The sequence below is a fragment of the Meriones unguiculatus genome, chromosome 17 (assembly GCF_030254825.1).
Source record: "Meriones unguiculatus strain TT.TT164.6M chromosome 17, Bangor_MerUng_6.1, whole genome shotgun sequence".
NCBI classification, from domain to species: Eukaryota; Metazoa; Chordata; class Mammalia; order Rodentia; family Muridae; genus Meriones; species Meriones unguiculatus.
Window position 1 is genome coordinate 18,142,921 of NC_083364.1, and position 15,881 is coordinate 18,158,801.

The 15,881-nt window shown below is 55.6% G+C and overlaps 2 protein-coding genes across 6 annotated transcripts; both read right to left on the bottom strand.

Annotated features, from left to right (window-relative positions):
- Positions 1-233: 233 nt before the first annotated feature.
- Tle6 (TLE family member 6, subcortical maternal complex member) lies at positions 234-9,005 on the bottom strand. 5 transcript variants are annotated; one of them, XM_060371196.1, is made up of 16 exons: positions 8,875-9,005; positions 8,099-8,178; positions 7,494-7,555; positions 7,076-7,121; positions 5,410-5,475; positions 5,116-5,335; positions 4,981-4,997; positions 4,752-4,827; positions 4,599-4,651; positions 4,485-4,522; positions 3,441-3,693; positions 3,101-3,348; positions 2,175-2,316; positions 1,140-1,290; positions 559-635; positions 234-479 (listed from the first exon to the last, which is right to left on the bottom strand). In XM_060371196.1, exons 2-16 carry the CDS (start codon positions 8,141-8,143, stop codon positions 375-377), a joined length of 1,599 nt encoding a protein of 532 aa, XP_060227179.1. In that variant the 5' UTR covers positions 8,144-8,178; positions 8,875-9,005; the 3' UTR covers positions 234-374. The 5 variants fall into 5 exon arrangements, with proteins under 5 accessions (XP_060227179.1, XP_060227178.1, XP_060227177.1 ...); XM_060371195.1 differs by having other exon boundaries at positions 4,599-4,681; XM_060371194.1 differs by lacking the exon at positions 4,981-4,997 and having other exon boundaries at positions 4,599-4,681; positions 5,099-5,335.
- Positions 9,006-9,603: 598 nt separating this feature from the next.
- On the bottom strand, positions 9,604-14,522 carry LOC132648777 (large ribosomal subunit protein eL38-like). Its single transcript, XM_060371200.1, has 2 exons — positions 13,161-14,522; positions 9,604-11,451 (listed from the first exon to the last, which is right to left on the bottom strand). Exon 2 carries the CDS (start codon positions 11,392-11,394, stop codon positions 11,215-11,217), a length of 180 nt encoding a protein of 59 aa, XP_060227183.1. The 5' UTR covers positions 11,395-11,451; positions 13,161-14,522; the 3' UTR covers positions 9,604-11,214.
- Positions 14,523-15,881: the final 1,359 nt, after the last annotated feature.

The following is a 15,881-nucleotide window of genomic DNA, read 5'->3' on the forward strand; positions in this document are numbered from 1 at the left end:
TAATATGTTACCAACTGAGTGATCTTCCTAGCTCTCTTTAGAAACAAAAAGCAGGTGGGGGTCTGGTTTGCCCCCCAGAGATCAGATCGCCTGCTTCTGCCTCTGGAGTGCTGGGATTAATGGAGAACTATTAATGGAGAAGTTGGAAGGCTCAGAGCCACAGTCTATCCAAAACCTGGGTAAAGAAGGGATGGACAGACCAGTATCCCTTCAGAGGACAGACAGGCCATCTCTGCCTTCTCAATTGGTTTATTATGTGTGATGAGGGGTCTTCACAGCCCATGGGACTCTCCAGGATCACTAAACCCTTCACACCCACCGCCACCCGCCACTGTGCAGCTGGGGAAAGATACAAGGGGAGGGGGTTGAAGCTGTCAGTACTTGATCTGGTACACCGAGGCACAGTCCCCACATCCTGCGACAACCAGCTTGCCATTGTCTATCACGTCACAGCATGTGACAGAGCCAGCCTCCCGGACCTGTGTGACAGCATGCTGGGTGAGCCCAGTTCCTCTCCACCCAGAGCTTCAGCCCCCCCCCCCGCCTCCCTCCAAGTACCTGTAAGAGTTTCACTCCTGTGGGCATTCTGTGGATAGTGATGAGGTTGTCCATCCCCACGCTCACCCACCACTGGCCTGGGAGGCAGAGGGGGACAGTGAGCTCACAGGTGACCCCACCCACTTACTATCTGGCCGCCGGGTGCCTCGGGAGGCTAAGGCAGGCAGGCTGACAGTGTGAGAAGAGGATTAGCCTGGGCTACATGAGACCCTACCTCAGAAAACAAAAAGGCAGAACAACAAAAGCTTCCCTGTTTTGTCTTTTGTTATGTTTTGCGGTTTTACGTCATGACACAGCCCAGGATAGCTTCAAACTCCCCAAGCAACCAGAGGTGAGCCTGAATGCCTGATCCCTGCAGGTAGGTTATGGCAACAAAAGGTGTTAGGGTGAGGGGAGTGTCAGAGCAGTGGTGGGCACTTATTTTCGCTTTTGAGACAGGGATTCTCTATGTAGCCCTGGCTGTTCTAGACTCGCTTTGTAGACTCAGCTGCCCTGGAACTCAGACCCGCCAGCCTCCGCCTCCCCGAGTGCTGGGATCAAAGGCGTGCGCCACCACCACCCAGCCTCAGTGGCCTGCTCACCGTTTGGGGAGAACTTGAGGCCTAAGATGGTCTTGTCCTTGGTGCTCGCAGTTTGCACCTGGTTCGTCTTGCTGTTGAACAAGCAGTGTTGGCCACTGGCCAGGCCCAGCAGCAGCCAGTCTTCCGTCGGACTGTGCAACAGGCTCATGATCTGGGACCAATGGGGCAGAGGCAGAGATCAGACCCCAGCCTGCCAGGTGGCAGGGGCCCCAGGACTCAACAGCCTGGCGACCACCTAGCTGCTTCCTGTCACACAGTCCCCATTCGTCCCTTTGCTGATCTGTAAAATAGGCACAAGGCCACAAACTTTACAGGGTTAAAATAGGACTGAAGAGCTGGGTAGTAGGTGGCACACTCCTTTAATCCTAGCACTTGGAAGGTAGAAACAGATTTCTGCTGGGTTCAAGGCCAGCCTAGTCTACATAGCCAGTTCCAAGACAACTAGGGCTATACAGAGAAACCCTGTCTCAAAAAAACAAAACAAAAAAAAAAAAAAAAGAGGGAAGAGTCTGTTTCCCTTTTCCAGTTTTATTGAGACAAGGTCTTACTCTGTAGCCTAGGCTAGCCTTGAAGTCCAGCATAAAACATTTGCACATTTGCAATGACAGGGAGACAGGGTTTCATGTAGCTAGGCTATCCTTCAGGGCACTGTTTAGCTGAAGATGAGCTCAACCTTCTGATCCTCTGACCTCCAGCTCCCCAGTGCTGGGGTGACAGGAGCTGTTAGGCACAATGCTGCAGATGGAACCCAGAGCTTCATGCATGGTGGAAAAGCATTCTGCCACTGAGCCCCTGCCCTTTCCTTTTTTTGTGAGGCAGAATTCTCACTATGTAGCTCAGGATGGACTCACTTTTTCATCCTCCTGCCTCGGCTTGAGTACTGGGATGACAGCCTTTACCACCATATGCAGTATGACACAAGGTGTTTTACAGACCCTAGCGACTTCTCAAAGTCACTTGAGCTGATCTGGGATGCCCCTTTCCCCACGATGAGCCCACCCACAGGCCCGAGCCTGCCCAGCCCAGCCCGTGCACCTGGGACTGGAATGTGCACTCCACCACCACCTTGGCTGTCCGCAGGTCCCAGCACCGCAGAGAGGCGTCCAGACCCCCTGTCCAGACTTTGTTATCTTTGACCATGAGGTTCTTGGCTGCACTGACAGGGCCTTCTAGGTCCCTGGCCAGAGAGACAGCAAAGGCGTAAGCCTAGGCTTGGGAATCTGCCCGCCGTCCCCCAAAGCCCTGCTACCAACCCAACCCCCAGGCAGTTTGCCACCTCTGGCCAGAAGGGACAGCGAGGTCAGCCCAAAGTCCCTGCCCCTAAAGGGGAATGTATGCTCCAAACTAACATGGGTGTGGTGGAACACAACTATAAATCCAGCACTGAGGCGGCTGAGGGGGGAGGACTGCCATGAGTTCCAGGCCATCTTGGGGTACACAGTGAGACCCTGCCTCAAAAATGGGGGATGGGACCCGACACTGGCTATGATGACTGAAACCTGCCACCCCAGCTACTCGGGAGGCAAGTTAGAGCCATCCCACAGAGGGAGGCTAGGATCTGACCTCAAGTTAAAAACTGAGCAGGTCTCGCCAGCGCAAGCCTGTCAGCCCAGCACTCTGGAGCCAGGGGGATCTCTGAGTTCCAGCCTAGCCTGTCCTACATGGTGAGACCCGGGTGAGGTAGCCCAAATGAAAGTGTTGGCCAGGTGGCTTCCTGGGTAAAGGAAACCGGAGCTCCATTTCTAGGATCTACTTGGTACAATGGCAGGCTGCCCTGAGCCCCATCCCACACTCTCAACTTGGGAGGTAAAGGCAGGAGGATCAGGAGTTTAAGGTTAGCCTCTGTGCCTGAGGCCAGCCTGGGCTACAGGAGACACTTCTACACAAGAAAAAAGGAGGACTAGGGGCGTGGTCAGGAGGTGGGGCCTCAGCTCACTGTGTTCCTGGCCCCCGGTCCGCACCTGACCACTCCCTGGCTTCGTAGGTCCCATATCCTGATCGTGCCGTCTGTGAAGCCACCAAAGGCCACGCTGCTCTCCGTGTCGGCCAGCGCCTGGCAGGACAGACCCTGGCAGGGCAGCTGGCACTTCTCGTACAGGGTCGGGGCAGTCAGATCCCACACTGTCACGCAGGCCAGGTTGTGTCCCCCCGCGAACAGGCTCCTGCTATTGGTGGACAGCAGGCAGGTGCGCAGGTAGGCCCCACTGGCCTGCGGAAGACCGTCCCCGTGAGTGGAGGGCCAGCCTCGCCGGCGGCTCTCCCGGCATCCTCCCGCTACCAGGCACCTTCCCTGCCCCTCACCTGGCTGCTGCACTGCAAGTAGCTTTCGGGGAACCTGTCCTCGGCCACCTCGCTTGTGAGGCTCCACACCTTGATGCCACGGCGGCTGCAGGTGAAGATGTGCTGCGTCAGGCAGCTCACGGCCATCGAGAACAGCAGGTCCTGGTGTTTGAGCACGCGCACCTTCTGCAGGGCCTGTGGGACACCACCCGATTGCCAGAGCAAGTCGTCAGGCCTTTGGCAGCTGGGTTCCAAGTCCTCGTAGTCCCATGACCTGGGGGTGGGGGGCACGGGGCATGAACTTTTCAAGACAGGGTGCCACTTAGTCCAGGTTCTATTCCAACTATGTAGCTAAGGCTGGCCCTGAATTCTCCCGCCTCCTCTCGTGTGCCGGCACCCTGGGCTCCAACCACAGACTCTTCAATTCTTGCCATAGCTGCTTTGCTCCCTCCCACCCCCCACCCCCGTTTAAAACGCTTTGCCTGGGCTGGAGAGATGGCTCAGAGGGTAAGAGCACTGGCTGCTCCTCCAGAGGTCCAGAGTTTGATTCCCAGCACCCACACGTGCCTCATAACCATCTATAATGAGATCTGGCACCCTCTGCAGGCAGAACACTTGTATGTTATTTTAAAAGTGCTTTACCCAATTAGACTAAACTCCTATCTACTCCTTAGGACCCTGATTATTAGACTCCCTTCTCCAAGTCATCTTTCTTTAAGATTGGGAGAACCTGTGCTGAGTTTTAAGCAGACATTCCTTCTCCAACCCTTTAAAAGTTGTTCTTATGTTTACTCATTAATATGCGCATGTGGAGGCAGGCAGGGTAACTTGTGGGAGTCATTTTTCACTTCCAACTAGGTGGGTCCCAGGGATCAAACCCAGGTCCAGGCTTGGAAGCAAGCACCATCACCGGCTGAGCCCTCTCACTGGCCCCTCACCTTCTACCACCAGTAAGCAGGACAGGGGAAAGTGACCGGGAGGCAGGAGTGGAGGGCAGGGCTGGGAGTTAGGGGCGACAGGGCAGCCTGCTTTCTCCCTGCAGAGGCCAATAGAACCCATACTCACAGGGGCATCAGAAACATGTCAGCTCTTCCAGAAGATTCCTGCGGTACAAAGAAAGAAACTGACCCTGCTGGCTTGCAACTGCCCTCCCCGCCTCTGTCCAGGCCTCCTGCTCACCTGGGTCTCACACTGCGACTGGCTGATGTCCTTCTGGGAAAGATCAAGCAGGTCTGAGGGAGATGTGGTCAGGATGGAGGGAGCTGTGAGACAGCAGGATTTAGGACCCTCACCCCTCGGGGGCACCGCCCCTTTGTGGCCACGCCTTCCTACCAGAGTCACTCAAGCTGTTCCTGTGCCTGAGCTTGCGGTCCAGTTTAGAGTCATGCAGGCCTGAGTCTTTACTTTCCTGGGAGACAGAGCTGGGTCAGCTGGGGGACACATCACCGGGGGGCGGGGGTGGAGGGTCAGAGTGCAGGGGTGAGGCAGGAGGGTACAGGGAGGAGGGTAGGGCGGGGGAACCCTGGGGCAAAGCCCAGGGGTCCCAGTCAAGGGTACTCACCAATCCCAGCAGCTTCTCTGGTGCCATGACAACAGACAAGGAGGAGGGAGGAGGGAGGGAGGAGGGAGGGAGGGAGAGGTGAGATCTGTGGCTGGGACACAAAGGCGCTCCCCCTCACCTTCGAGGGGCCCTCACCCCCATTTCCCTGTTGGTTCTTGTAAAGTTCCCAGAGTTCCTGGGTCAGGCTGTCTCGCCAGAACTGGGGCTCCCTGTCCCAGACGGGCTGTTGTTCCTGTTGCTCATCAGCATCTGAGAGGAACCGAATTCTGGTGCAAGGCTGAGGCCTTGGGGTGGCTTTGAACTTGGGGTCCTGTGGGGCTTGCTTGGCTTCTTCCTTAGCTGAGCCCTGGGTGGTCTGGACAGAGACCGTGAAGCCTCTTGAGACACAGGCCATGGCCTGTCCCCTCCAGCCCCAGGATGGGCACTCACCTTGACCATCTCCAGCATACCCTGGGACCTACTGAAGGTCTCCATCATCTGGGATAAATTTTCCATCTAGGAAAAGTTAGGGTTGGACTTAACCGAACGCGGGGAAGGGGAGCGAGCTTGATAGAGGCGAGCTCTCTGCACTCAGGGGTGAGCCACACCTACTCATCCAAGCATGGCGGTGTACACCTGACCACTCTTCCCTGCAAAGGCTGAGGCAGGAGGATCAGGAGTTCAAGGTCATCCTTGGCAACATACCGAGTTTGAGATTGTGTCTCATAACAAAAACTTCGACTAAAGAAAAAAAAGACCAGTAACAACACAATTAAGGGCTTGGGGTACAGCCCTTGATGCACAAGGCCCTTGGTCCCCTCCACAGCAAGGCTCAAAGCTTTAGTGTTATTTTGCACACAGGTAAACTGAGGCCTGGAGACTCAAAGCAGCAGCAGCAGCAGCAGCAGCAGCAGCAGCAGCAGCAGCAGCAGCAGCAGCAGCAGCAAGGGGACATTTGTTCAGCAGCCTTGCTCCTCCCCTGAGCTTTGGGAGAACCCCAGGGTTGGAGCCAGAGTGTGTGTGTGGGGGGGGGGCGGGGATGGAGGGAGTGGAGCCTTTGGGGAGGGTGGGGAGAAGCCCCTGGAATAGATGGGGTGGGTGTAGGGGAGCAGGGGAGACCCAGGGAGGGGATGATGGATTCCAGGGCAGCCAGCCTGGGGCTGTGCAAGGCCCAGGGGAGCCCTCCCTATTCCCCCTGGCTCATTAATGTGCAATTTACTGGCACTTTAGTGTGCCTGGAGCTCAGTGTGAATGAAGGGAGAGCTGTTGCTCCCTCCTGCTGCTCCCAGGGGATGGGGGGGGGGGCGTGTGCACTGACACAGCAGGGACTGGAGAGTGAGGCTTGAAGGGGGTGGGGTTGAAAGCCCCATAGCAGGGGTTGGGTGGGGGAGAAGCCGGGAGCTGCCAGAAACTTCCCAGGATGTCTCAGGCAGCAGCTGGTTCTGTAAATCTGTCAATCATCCCCTGAGTGACCACTGTTGCCCCTGAGGCCACAGAAGCTTTCCAGGACTCCCACCAACCACAGGGTCAATGCCCAAACTCTCTGCCACACCCCTAATCCCTGCCCTGTGTCCTCCTGCCTCCTGTCCCTGCCCAAACTGGCCCTGAGCCTTTGCAGATGCCTGATCCCTCCTGCCCAAAAACATCCCTCTCCCAGAACATCCTTTCTGCCTCTGCTGACCTACTGAGTGCATCTTCCTGACTCCCCTTCAGCTGCAGCCCACAGTGCAGCCCCTGCCTTGGAGCTCTTGGCTCTCACCTTGGGCCCCTTCAGCCCCCAGTCCTCGCTCTTTCCCTGCTACCTCTGCTGGCTGGCAAATGGCTGCTGCTGAGTGTCCTGAATGAACAACCATGTTCTTGGGGCTTCCTGTCCCCCCCCCCTTGCTGCCCATGCCCCCTCCTCCCGCTGAGATGCAGTCTTGGCTCTGGCTTCTGGCCAGCAACATCTGGCCCTCGGCAGCGCCTCCTTCCTGTCACTGCCCTTGAGAAAGGGCCAGGTGGCAGGAGGAAAGGCGGATGGGGACACAGGTGCCTTGGCTTGGGCAGGGGTGGGGGGGGTGGTAGGGTGGGAGAAGAGCCGGGCACCCTCATGGGCCTAGCCTCTGCTCGGGCTCACCAGGCTTGTGTTGCTGTCTAGCCGGGCCATGATTTCAGTGAAGCCCCTGTGGGGGGAGGGAAGGAATTGAGGATCCTTTAGAACAAACTCATGCATCTGCCCTAGGGGATGAGCCACCTAATCTAATTTACAAACGGAGGGGAAGATGTCATCCAAACCCTTAAGGCTGACCCAGGCCTTTGCACAAGCTGGGCAAGTGTTTTTCAGTGCTTCTCTGAAGACAGGTTTTGGTGGCTGTGTGGCCCAGGCAGGTCTGGAACTTGCCATCCTCCCGTCTCGGCCTGAACTACTATAAAAATCACCCCCCTGGCTTAAAAACAAACCAGAATGAACAGTTCACTGGAACCCAGGCTGTACTTCTGGCTGTCTGGGATCAGCGACCCGACCCGCAGCTGTGGGCCCTGAGGGAAGTCCTCACCGGTTGAAGTCCTCCTGCAGCTGTTCCACGGCAGACAAAAACTGGTTCAAGAAGTTGGAAGGCTGGAAAGGTCAAAGGTCAGAACCATAAAGTCTGCAGCCCCCACCCCAACTCCCAGACACCCCTACAAGGTGGGAAGCCCAACTCCAAGCCCTGGGGGCTCTTTGAGTAGAAGACTGGATGTGCAGAGTGCACGGTAGAACCTTCTAGATCCTAGAGTGTTGGTTTCCAACCTTCCTAATTCCGCTACCCTTTAGTACTCCCCTGGCCACGACCCCTGTCCATCACAGGGTCACCATGACCACGCCCCCCGCGGGCGGGCCCTCACCGGGCACTCGGGACCAGGTGAAACCCTAGGGTTAATCACTAGGTGATTGACATTGGGAAAGTGTGGCCCCTTCTATTGTTTTCACCTGCACAAGCAGGGTCACAGGTGCAGAGGCTGCAAGGGGCTCGGGCTGGGGTGCGGGGCTGTCATCCTAGCGAGGCAGGCAGGACTGCCGAGAGTTCCAGGCCGGGCTGGGACAAGGGAGACCCAATCTCCGAAACCCCAGAGAGGCCCGTGAGGAGAGCAACCGACTGCGCCCCTCACCACCCTCTCTTACCAACGTTCCGCCCAAGTCGCCATGGCCCTGGCTCTCGGAAGCCATCTCGAAGATTCTCGAGGTCACGAGTCAGGTAAGTCCTACAAGGAGCAGATATGGGTTTTCGGAAGACAAAAAAGCCGACCCCCACCCATCCCTGCAGCCTCTCCACCGTCAGGAGCCCGCTGCCCCTCGAGGAGGCCCCTTCCCCATCCCCGCGGCCTCTGCGTTCCCTAAGCCCCAGCTTTACTAGCCGCCTACAGGGGCGGCACTTTCAGAAACCCCGAGCTGAGCACCGGGGCCTCATCCCTTCAGACCCCGAGACTAGAGTCCCAGGCACCTCAACTGCCCGGCGGGAGCACTCAGCAGTGTGGCCAGTCGGCGAGGGTTTCAGTGAATTAGTAAGATCTGGCCCAGCGGAGTCATCAAGCGTGCACGGGATGCACACACTTAAAACAGTTCAAATTTAGAGCCGGGCAGGGGTGGCGCGCGCCCTTAGTCCTAGCACTCGGGAGGCAGAGGCAGGCGGGTCTCTGGGAATTCAAGGCCAGCCTGGTCTACAGAGTGAGACCAGGACAGCCAGGGCTACACAGAGAAACCCTGTCTGGAAAACCCAAGACAATTAAAAAAAAAAAAGTAGGAGACAAGAGAAACGACCCTTGGTTTGCTCCCAAATCACTCCTCCCGGGTAAACTCCCCGCTGCAGTCGGTTCTGTGAGGGTCAACACCCCCTTCCTCCGCCTCCCTCTCCCGCCCCCACCCGCGCAAACCGCCCGCAGGAAGCCGGCTGCCCTCACCCTCCACCTCCGAGGATGGGGAGGCCCAGAGGCTCCCGGAGGAAGCCGCGAAGGTCAGCCAAGTTCAGGCCGGGAGGAAGCCCCTCCTGCGGGGCCCCGGGCCATTTGACCCCTCCGGCCCCGCCCCGCCGCCCAGGCCCCGCCTCTGACCCGCCCCCCCGCGCCCACTCGGGGACGCTCGTCCGGAACCGAGCCACAGGTGCACGTGGGCTCAGGCCTCCGCCAGCCGCCCCCTGCCGGCGCTGGCCAATCAGGACGCCGGGAGCCCACGTGGGCGGCGAGCCCGGACGCTCATTGCTCAGCTTGCGGCGCGGTTGTCAATCACCGAGTTCCAGGCCCCGGCTTAACCCGCGAGTTCCCGGTGCGGTGGTTTGGGAGCTGGGAGGGCTGGGGCGGCCGAGCGGGGTCAGCAGGTGGAGGTGATTGCGGCCTAGCCTTTTGATCCTTGGAACCCGCAGGGTGCACGGCGAACCCACTCGTTCCCACGCGCGGTGTTCGTACACACAGACGCACACACACGCACACCAGATAATTATCTTTCAAATCTGGCTGAGATGGAGGGAGTACCCACTGCCGTTTTAGAAAACCTGGGTTCGAGTCACACCTCCCTGTAACTCCAGTTCCAGGGGATCTGTCGCCCCCAGGTCTGGCCTCACTGTGCACACACATACCTGCAGGCAAAACATCAGACCGCATAAAATAAATGCATACTTTTAATTCAGGGGCTGGAGAGATGGCTCAGAGGTTAAGAGCATTGGCTGCTCTTCCAGACGACCTGAGTTCAATTCCCAGCACACGGTGGCCCACAAACATCTATAGTGAGATCTGGTGCCCTCTGCTGGGGTGCAGGTGGACATGCAGACACAACATTGTTATACATACACTATTATATACATAATAAATAACTCTTTAAAAATATTAATTCAAAGATAATAAATAAAATCTGGGTGCTCGGCTTTGGAATCAACAACTCATGTCTGGGGTGCGCAGACAAACTGGAGGGCAGGAACTTGAGAACCCCAAAAGTTCCCGTGAGAAATGAGTCTCCTGTGAGGTGACAGTGACCTGCTATGTGATCCAGGCTAGGCCTGGCTCCTCTGCAAGCCGAGACAGGAAGATCAGGACTCAGCCCTGCTGGCCTGCACGTGCCCTGAGCTCTATCCTCAGCACTGATTAAATCAGACATGCTCATCACCCCAGTACAGGGGTAGGGGAGGCTTGGAGGCAGGAGAGTTAAGAGTCAAGGTCATCCTGGGCTACACAGCTAATTCCTGGAGTGAGCTGAGGGTGGCCCAGGTTGGCGCGGCGTCTCTGGACCGCCTTACTCTCAGCACCGCAGCCTTCCAGACTGCATGAGGGATGGAGAATGAAACCACGGGGTCTGTGATCTCAGCCCTCTGGACACAGGCGGGAGGTAATCGTTGAGTTTGGGGCTAGCCTGGTTTCCGTAGGGAAGAGAGGGTCGTGAGAGGGCTCAGTGGGTGAAGGCGATTGCTGCCAAGCTGGATTGCTTGACCTTGATCCCTGAATCCCACACAGTATAAGTGAGAATTCCCAGGAGGTGGGCCCTGACCCCCAACCATGTGAATAAATAATTGTAGCTCAATTCGGCCTCTGTCACAGTAATGTTCCCCTCATTAAGAAAATATTTTAAGGGGCTAGAAAGATGGCTCAGCAGTTAGGAACACTGGCTGTCCTTCCAGAGGACCTGGGTTCAATTCCCAGGACCAACATGATGGCTCACAACTATCTATGATGTGATCTGATGCCCTCTTCTGGCCTGCAGGTGTACATGCAGCTAGAACACTCTTAAAATCAATCAATCAATCCTTAAACAATATTTTAATTTAATTTTTGTTTTGTTTTTCAAAACAGGGTTTCTCTGTTTTAGCCTTGGCTGTCCTGGAACTCACTCGGTAGACCAGGCTGGCCTTGAACTCACAGAGATCTGCTTGCCTCTGCCCCCGAGTGCTGGGATTAAAGGAGTGCACCACCACTGTCAGCTTAAAAAAAGATATTTTAAAACCAAGTGGAGGTGGTGGATCTCTGTGACTTCGAGGCCAGCCTGGGCTATAGATGAGTTCCAGGACAGCCAGGGCTACACAGAGGAACCCTGTCTGGAAAAAACAGAAAAGCAAAAAAAAAATGTTTGCTCTTCATGCATGTCACCATGTGTGCCTGGAATCTAAGAAGCCAGAAGAGGGTATTGGATTCCCTGTAACTGGAGGTGGCATGTGGGTGCTGGGACTGGAGCCTGGGTCCTCTGTGGGAGCATCTGTACTGTTAGCTCTGCCCCTCCCCCCCTTTCCAGATGATTGGCTCATTTCAGCTCCTTCACTGTCAAACCAGGGGCAGGGACCGCTTGAGCTTCTCTGCCTTCTCAGCTGTGATGAGCAGGTGTGCCTGCTGCAGCAAACCTTGGACTTCACCATCCTCGTTCTTCTTGATCTTGGCAGATTGGGCATCCTTCCGCAGGGCTGTGAGCAGAAAGGCCTTGATTTCCTCAGTTTTCTGAGGCATGGCGACGGGTGCTTGGCACTAGCAACGACACAGCGGCCACGAACCTAAGAGAGGGGCCTGAAGAGACAGCTCAGAGGTTAAGAGCACTGGCTGTTCTTCCGGAGGTTCTGAGTTCAATTCCCAGCATCCACCTGGTTGCACATGGTGGCTCACAACCATCTACACCGAGATCTGGAGCCCCCTTCCAGTTCTCAAGCACACAGGCAGGCAGAATACTGTATACATAATACATAAATATATATCTAAAAAAAAACCAAAAAGAATGGAAAAAGGCTACATGTGTGAATGTATATATATATATATATATATATAATATATATATATATGCGCGCCCACACACATATAGACACACACACACACATATATTCCAGCCCCTTTGGCTCTTCGAGACACAGTTCCTCTGTGTAGCTATGGCTGTCTTGGACATCCTTGGTAGACCAGGCTGGCCTCAAACTCACAGAGATCCGCCTGCCTCTGCCGTCCTGAGTGCCGGCTTCCAGGCGTCCGCCACCGCACCCAGTGACGTTTATATTTCAGTTTCTTTCCTGGTCCTGCTCTGCTTCTGAGCCCAGGACTTTTACATGCTAGGTCTGTGCGCAAGGCATCACTATTCCTTTCAGCCAGGACTGTGACCGAATGGGATCAGTGGGACTCGATCTTTATTCCCAGAGGCCTGCGCCGGGTCTGTAAGCTGAAGGAGGCGGTCTCTCGCGCCCTCTGGTGGTCATGCGTATTACGAGCTTGACAAGTAATTTACTTGAGATGATGTCACCACCTCAGCTCACGAGACAAAAATATTCAATCATGGCTACCGTCCATGTCTGAAAATTAAGGTTTCCTTTGCCAGTTTTGGTGGCGAGGCCTTTAATCCCCACACTCTTGGGAGGCAGAGCCTGGGCAATCTCTGTGAGTTCAGGTCCAGCCAGGACTACATAGTGAACTCCTGTCTCAAATCATCCGCGATGATAATAATAAATTTTTTAAAACTCCCATTTTTTTCGTCCTACAGAATCAGGGCCTTGTATATGATGTACAATTAATTTGTTTTATTTGCTTTGTTATTGTTTTACTTCAAGCTTTCTTTCTCTCTCTTTTCTCTGTGTAGCCTTGAGTGTCCTGGAACTCACTCTGTAGATCAGGCCGGCTTCGAACTCAGGGATTTTCCTGCCTCTGCTTCCTGAGTGCTGGAATTAAAGGAGTGCGGTACCGCCTCCTACACCTTACTTTTAAATGTTGATTTAATCGTTTTTAATTGTGTGTGTGTTTGCTCGGGGTGTGTGCCTGAGAGTGCAGCTGTCTGCCGAGGCCAGAAGAGCATCTAACACGGTGCAGCTGGAAACCGGAGTGCTGGGAACGCACTGCGTGCTCCGGAGCCGGAAGCGCACCTAAGTGCTCTGGTTCCCTCCAGAACCTTTGTTATATTATTATCTATTGTGTTTTCTTTTATTGATTTTACTTCATTTATTTTACTTATTTAATTTCATTGTATTTTTTTTAGAAAGATATTTTTACTTATTATGCATAGTATCCTGTCTGCATATACATCCACACGACAGAAGCAAGTACGAGATCTCACTATAGATGGCTGTGAGCCACCGTGTGGGTGCTGGGATTTGAACTCAGCACCTCTGGAAAAGCAGCCAGTGCTCTTAACCGCTGAGCCATCTCTCCAGCTTCTACCCCACTGTATTCTTCCTTCCTGTCTTTTTTTCTTTTTCTTTCTCTCTCTCTCTTTCTTTTTTAATTTGTGTTATTTCTTTACTTACTTATTCGAGGTTTTGATTTGGTTTGGTTTGGTTGGTTTTTTTTCCTGACGGCTTTTCTCTGTGTAGTCCTGGCCGTCCTGGAACTCGATCTGTTTGCAGCCCAGCCGGGTATTAATTCACAGAAATCCTCTTGCCTCTGCACCACCATGCCCAGCCCTTTTTATTTTAAAATTTATTTTTATATACAAATGCGCGTGGACTTTGTGATCCTCAGGAGTCAGCTTCTGGGAATAACTGTAGCTGGGTTCCCAAAAGGCAGGAGAGCAGGACACACACACAATTTTCCGTGCTCGGTTTTCTCCCTCCTGCCCCCCCCGTCAGTCTGGGGCGCAGACGTTGATAGAATATTTGCTGGAGACACGCGAGCACGTTGGGGCGTCTGGTGCAGGGTGACCCCAGTTGTCACCGACAGGAGGTAGAGGCTTTTCCTTCTGGAAGCCATGCAGGGTTCCTCCCGAGCTCAGGCCAGCGAGCGCGGGCGCCATCTGCTGGGCGGAGCCGGGCCCCACAGGCTTGCAGACGTGGAAGGAGAAGAGTGGGTGCCTGGCGCTGGCTGGAGGGTGGGCGGGGGGCGAGGAGGCGGCTGGCGTTGCTGGTCACGCTCCGGACAGGGACTCTCTGAGTTCGAGGCCTGCTCGGTCTACCTGGTAAGACCTTGTCTCAAAGGAACAGAAAATAAAATTAAAAATGAGGAAACAAAGTGAAAACTAAGGAGGAACGATGCCCCGCGTTGATCGTAACGTGTGCTTTCAAGGGAAGGTCGTAGCAAGGGAGGGCTAGGTCAAAGCTTTGTTTCATTTGTGTCTGCGCACCGCGTGCATGCGGTGCTCGTGTCGGCCAGAAGGGAGCTCAGGTCCCTGGAGCTGCAGTTACAGGCGCGTGTGAGTCACCGGGGTGCGGAGAATCGAACCCCGCCCTCTGCAAGGGCAGGCAGTGCTCTAACCGCGGAGCCTCTCGCCAGCCTCAGTCCATTTTGTGTACGTGTGTGGCCACGAGAGCCGCAGGACATGAAGTCAGTCTGAACCCCCGCGGGGCTCAATGCTCAACCTCCCACCACCCGGGACTCCAACCCGGGGCGTCAGTCCCTTGCCGAGCCGAAGGACAGGCACATCGGCGGTGGCGGCGACTAGGGCATTCGGGCAGCCGGAAAAGGCCTCACTGGGGCCTTCTGCCGTAGCCACGCCCCGGGGCGGGGCAAAGGAGAAACCCCGCCCACCAGCCATTTTGCTTGGATGAGCTGTCAAAGGAGCGTCTCTATCCAATCAGCTTGGAGCAGAGGCGGAACTAGCGGTGCTGGGGTCGGCGAGCGGCGGGCCGAACGCGCCTGCCCACCTCCAGCAGTCCACCAGTCCCAAAGCCCAGACCAACGGAAGTCCTTTGTACGGAAAACCGGAAGTCGGCTGGAACCGGAACAGGATGCGGAGGATGACCGGAACTGGTTGTGAACTTCGAGCAGAAGAGAGCTGGGAGCGGAAACGTAGTGCTTGGCCGCCTCAGCCTTCGTCGCTGTGGCAACCGGGCTTTTGACCCCCAAACAATCCTCTTCCTCCCCACGTGTCCTGAGCCGTGAATGCGCGGCTACCACTGTGTCAAGATGGCGTCGCCTGTGGTCCAAAAAGTTAAAGGTCGATGAGGAGGTCAAAGGGCAGGAAAGGGTTTCCGGTAGTTTGGGGAGTGGGTCAGGCGGGTTTGGGCATAAAGCGTGGTTATTTGAGTTTGTGGGAGGTCGTGAGCTTGGTTAGGGTACTAGGTAGGATTAGCCGCCGCGGAGGACAAGCTGTGTGGGCCTCCGCCGAGCTACGAGGGACGCGACGCGGCGCTGTTTCCCTGGGAACCAGGAGCCCACTAAGCTGCGCGTGCGCGTCAGCGCTGCACCTAGGCCGCAGAGGCACAGGCAGTCGGTGTTGGAAGGTTGTAAGGAAGGTCTGGGAATGTGGCTTGGTGCTCCCTCAGGAAGCATGCAAATAAGTAAATATAGAAAACTAAAGGCCTGTAGAAGGGCTCGGTGGATTTGCCGCCAAGCGTGATGAACTGAGTTCGGGCCCCGACACCCACAGGGTGGAAGGAGAGACCTCTGGAGTCACGCTTTTTTACGTGCCCCTCAGAGCAAAGATGTAGCAAAGTTCGGGGCAGGATGTGGGCGAATTCTGCCAAAACGGTTTGTCACCACATCCGAGGGCCCGTGAGCCGCTCGATTTGGGGCTCTCCCGTGGTCCAGGTGCCAATTCTGCACAGACACAAGACCTTAACTATGTCTAGTGTGCGTGTGTGGAGACAGAGGGAACCCCGGGTTCTCGGTAGGACGCACCACCACTTTTCCACATTGTCTCTCCGCGACCTGCCACTTGCTGCTAAGGCTGGCGGGTCAGCGAGCACCAGGGACCCTGCGGGCTCTGGTGACCCCGGCTTTGTGCTCGGCGGACCTTGGGCCCACGCGCTTTATCGACATCGAGCCCTGAAAACCCAGAGTGTCTCACCCAGGCTCCAGCTCCCCTGCGGTTTAAATTACCCTAAAAGCCAAATAGTGCAGGGTGTGGCCTTTGCGTCTTGGAAGGGTCCTACTGTGTAGCTCATACGGTTCACAAACACTAATCCCTCTGCCTCCACCTCCTGAGTGCGGGGATGACACCGACTGTTCTGCACAGGAGCTGACTTTAGGTTCCAGAAACCACAGGTGGCCAGAGCTTCCTGGAACTCCAGTTCTAGATCCAGCGACATCTT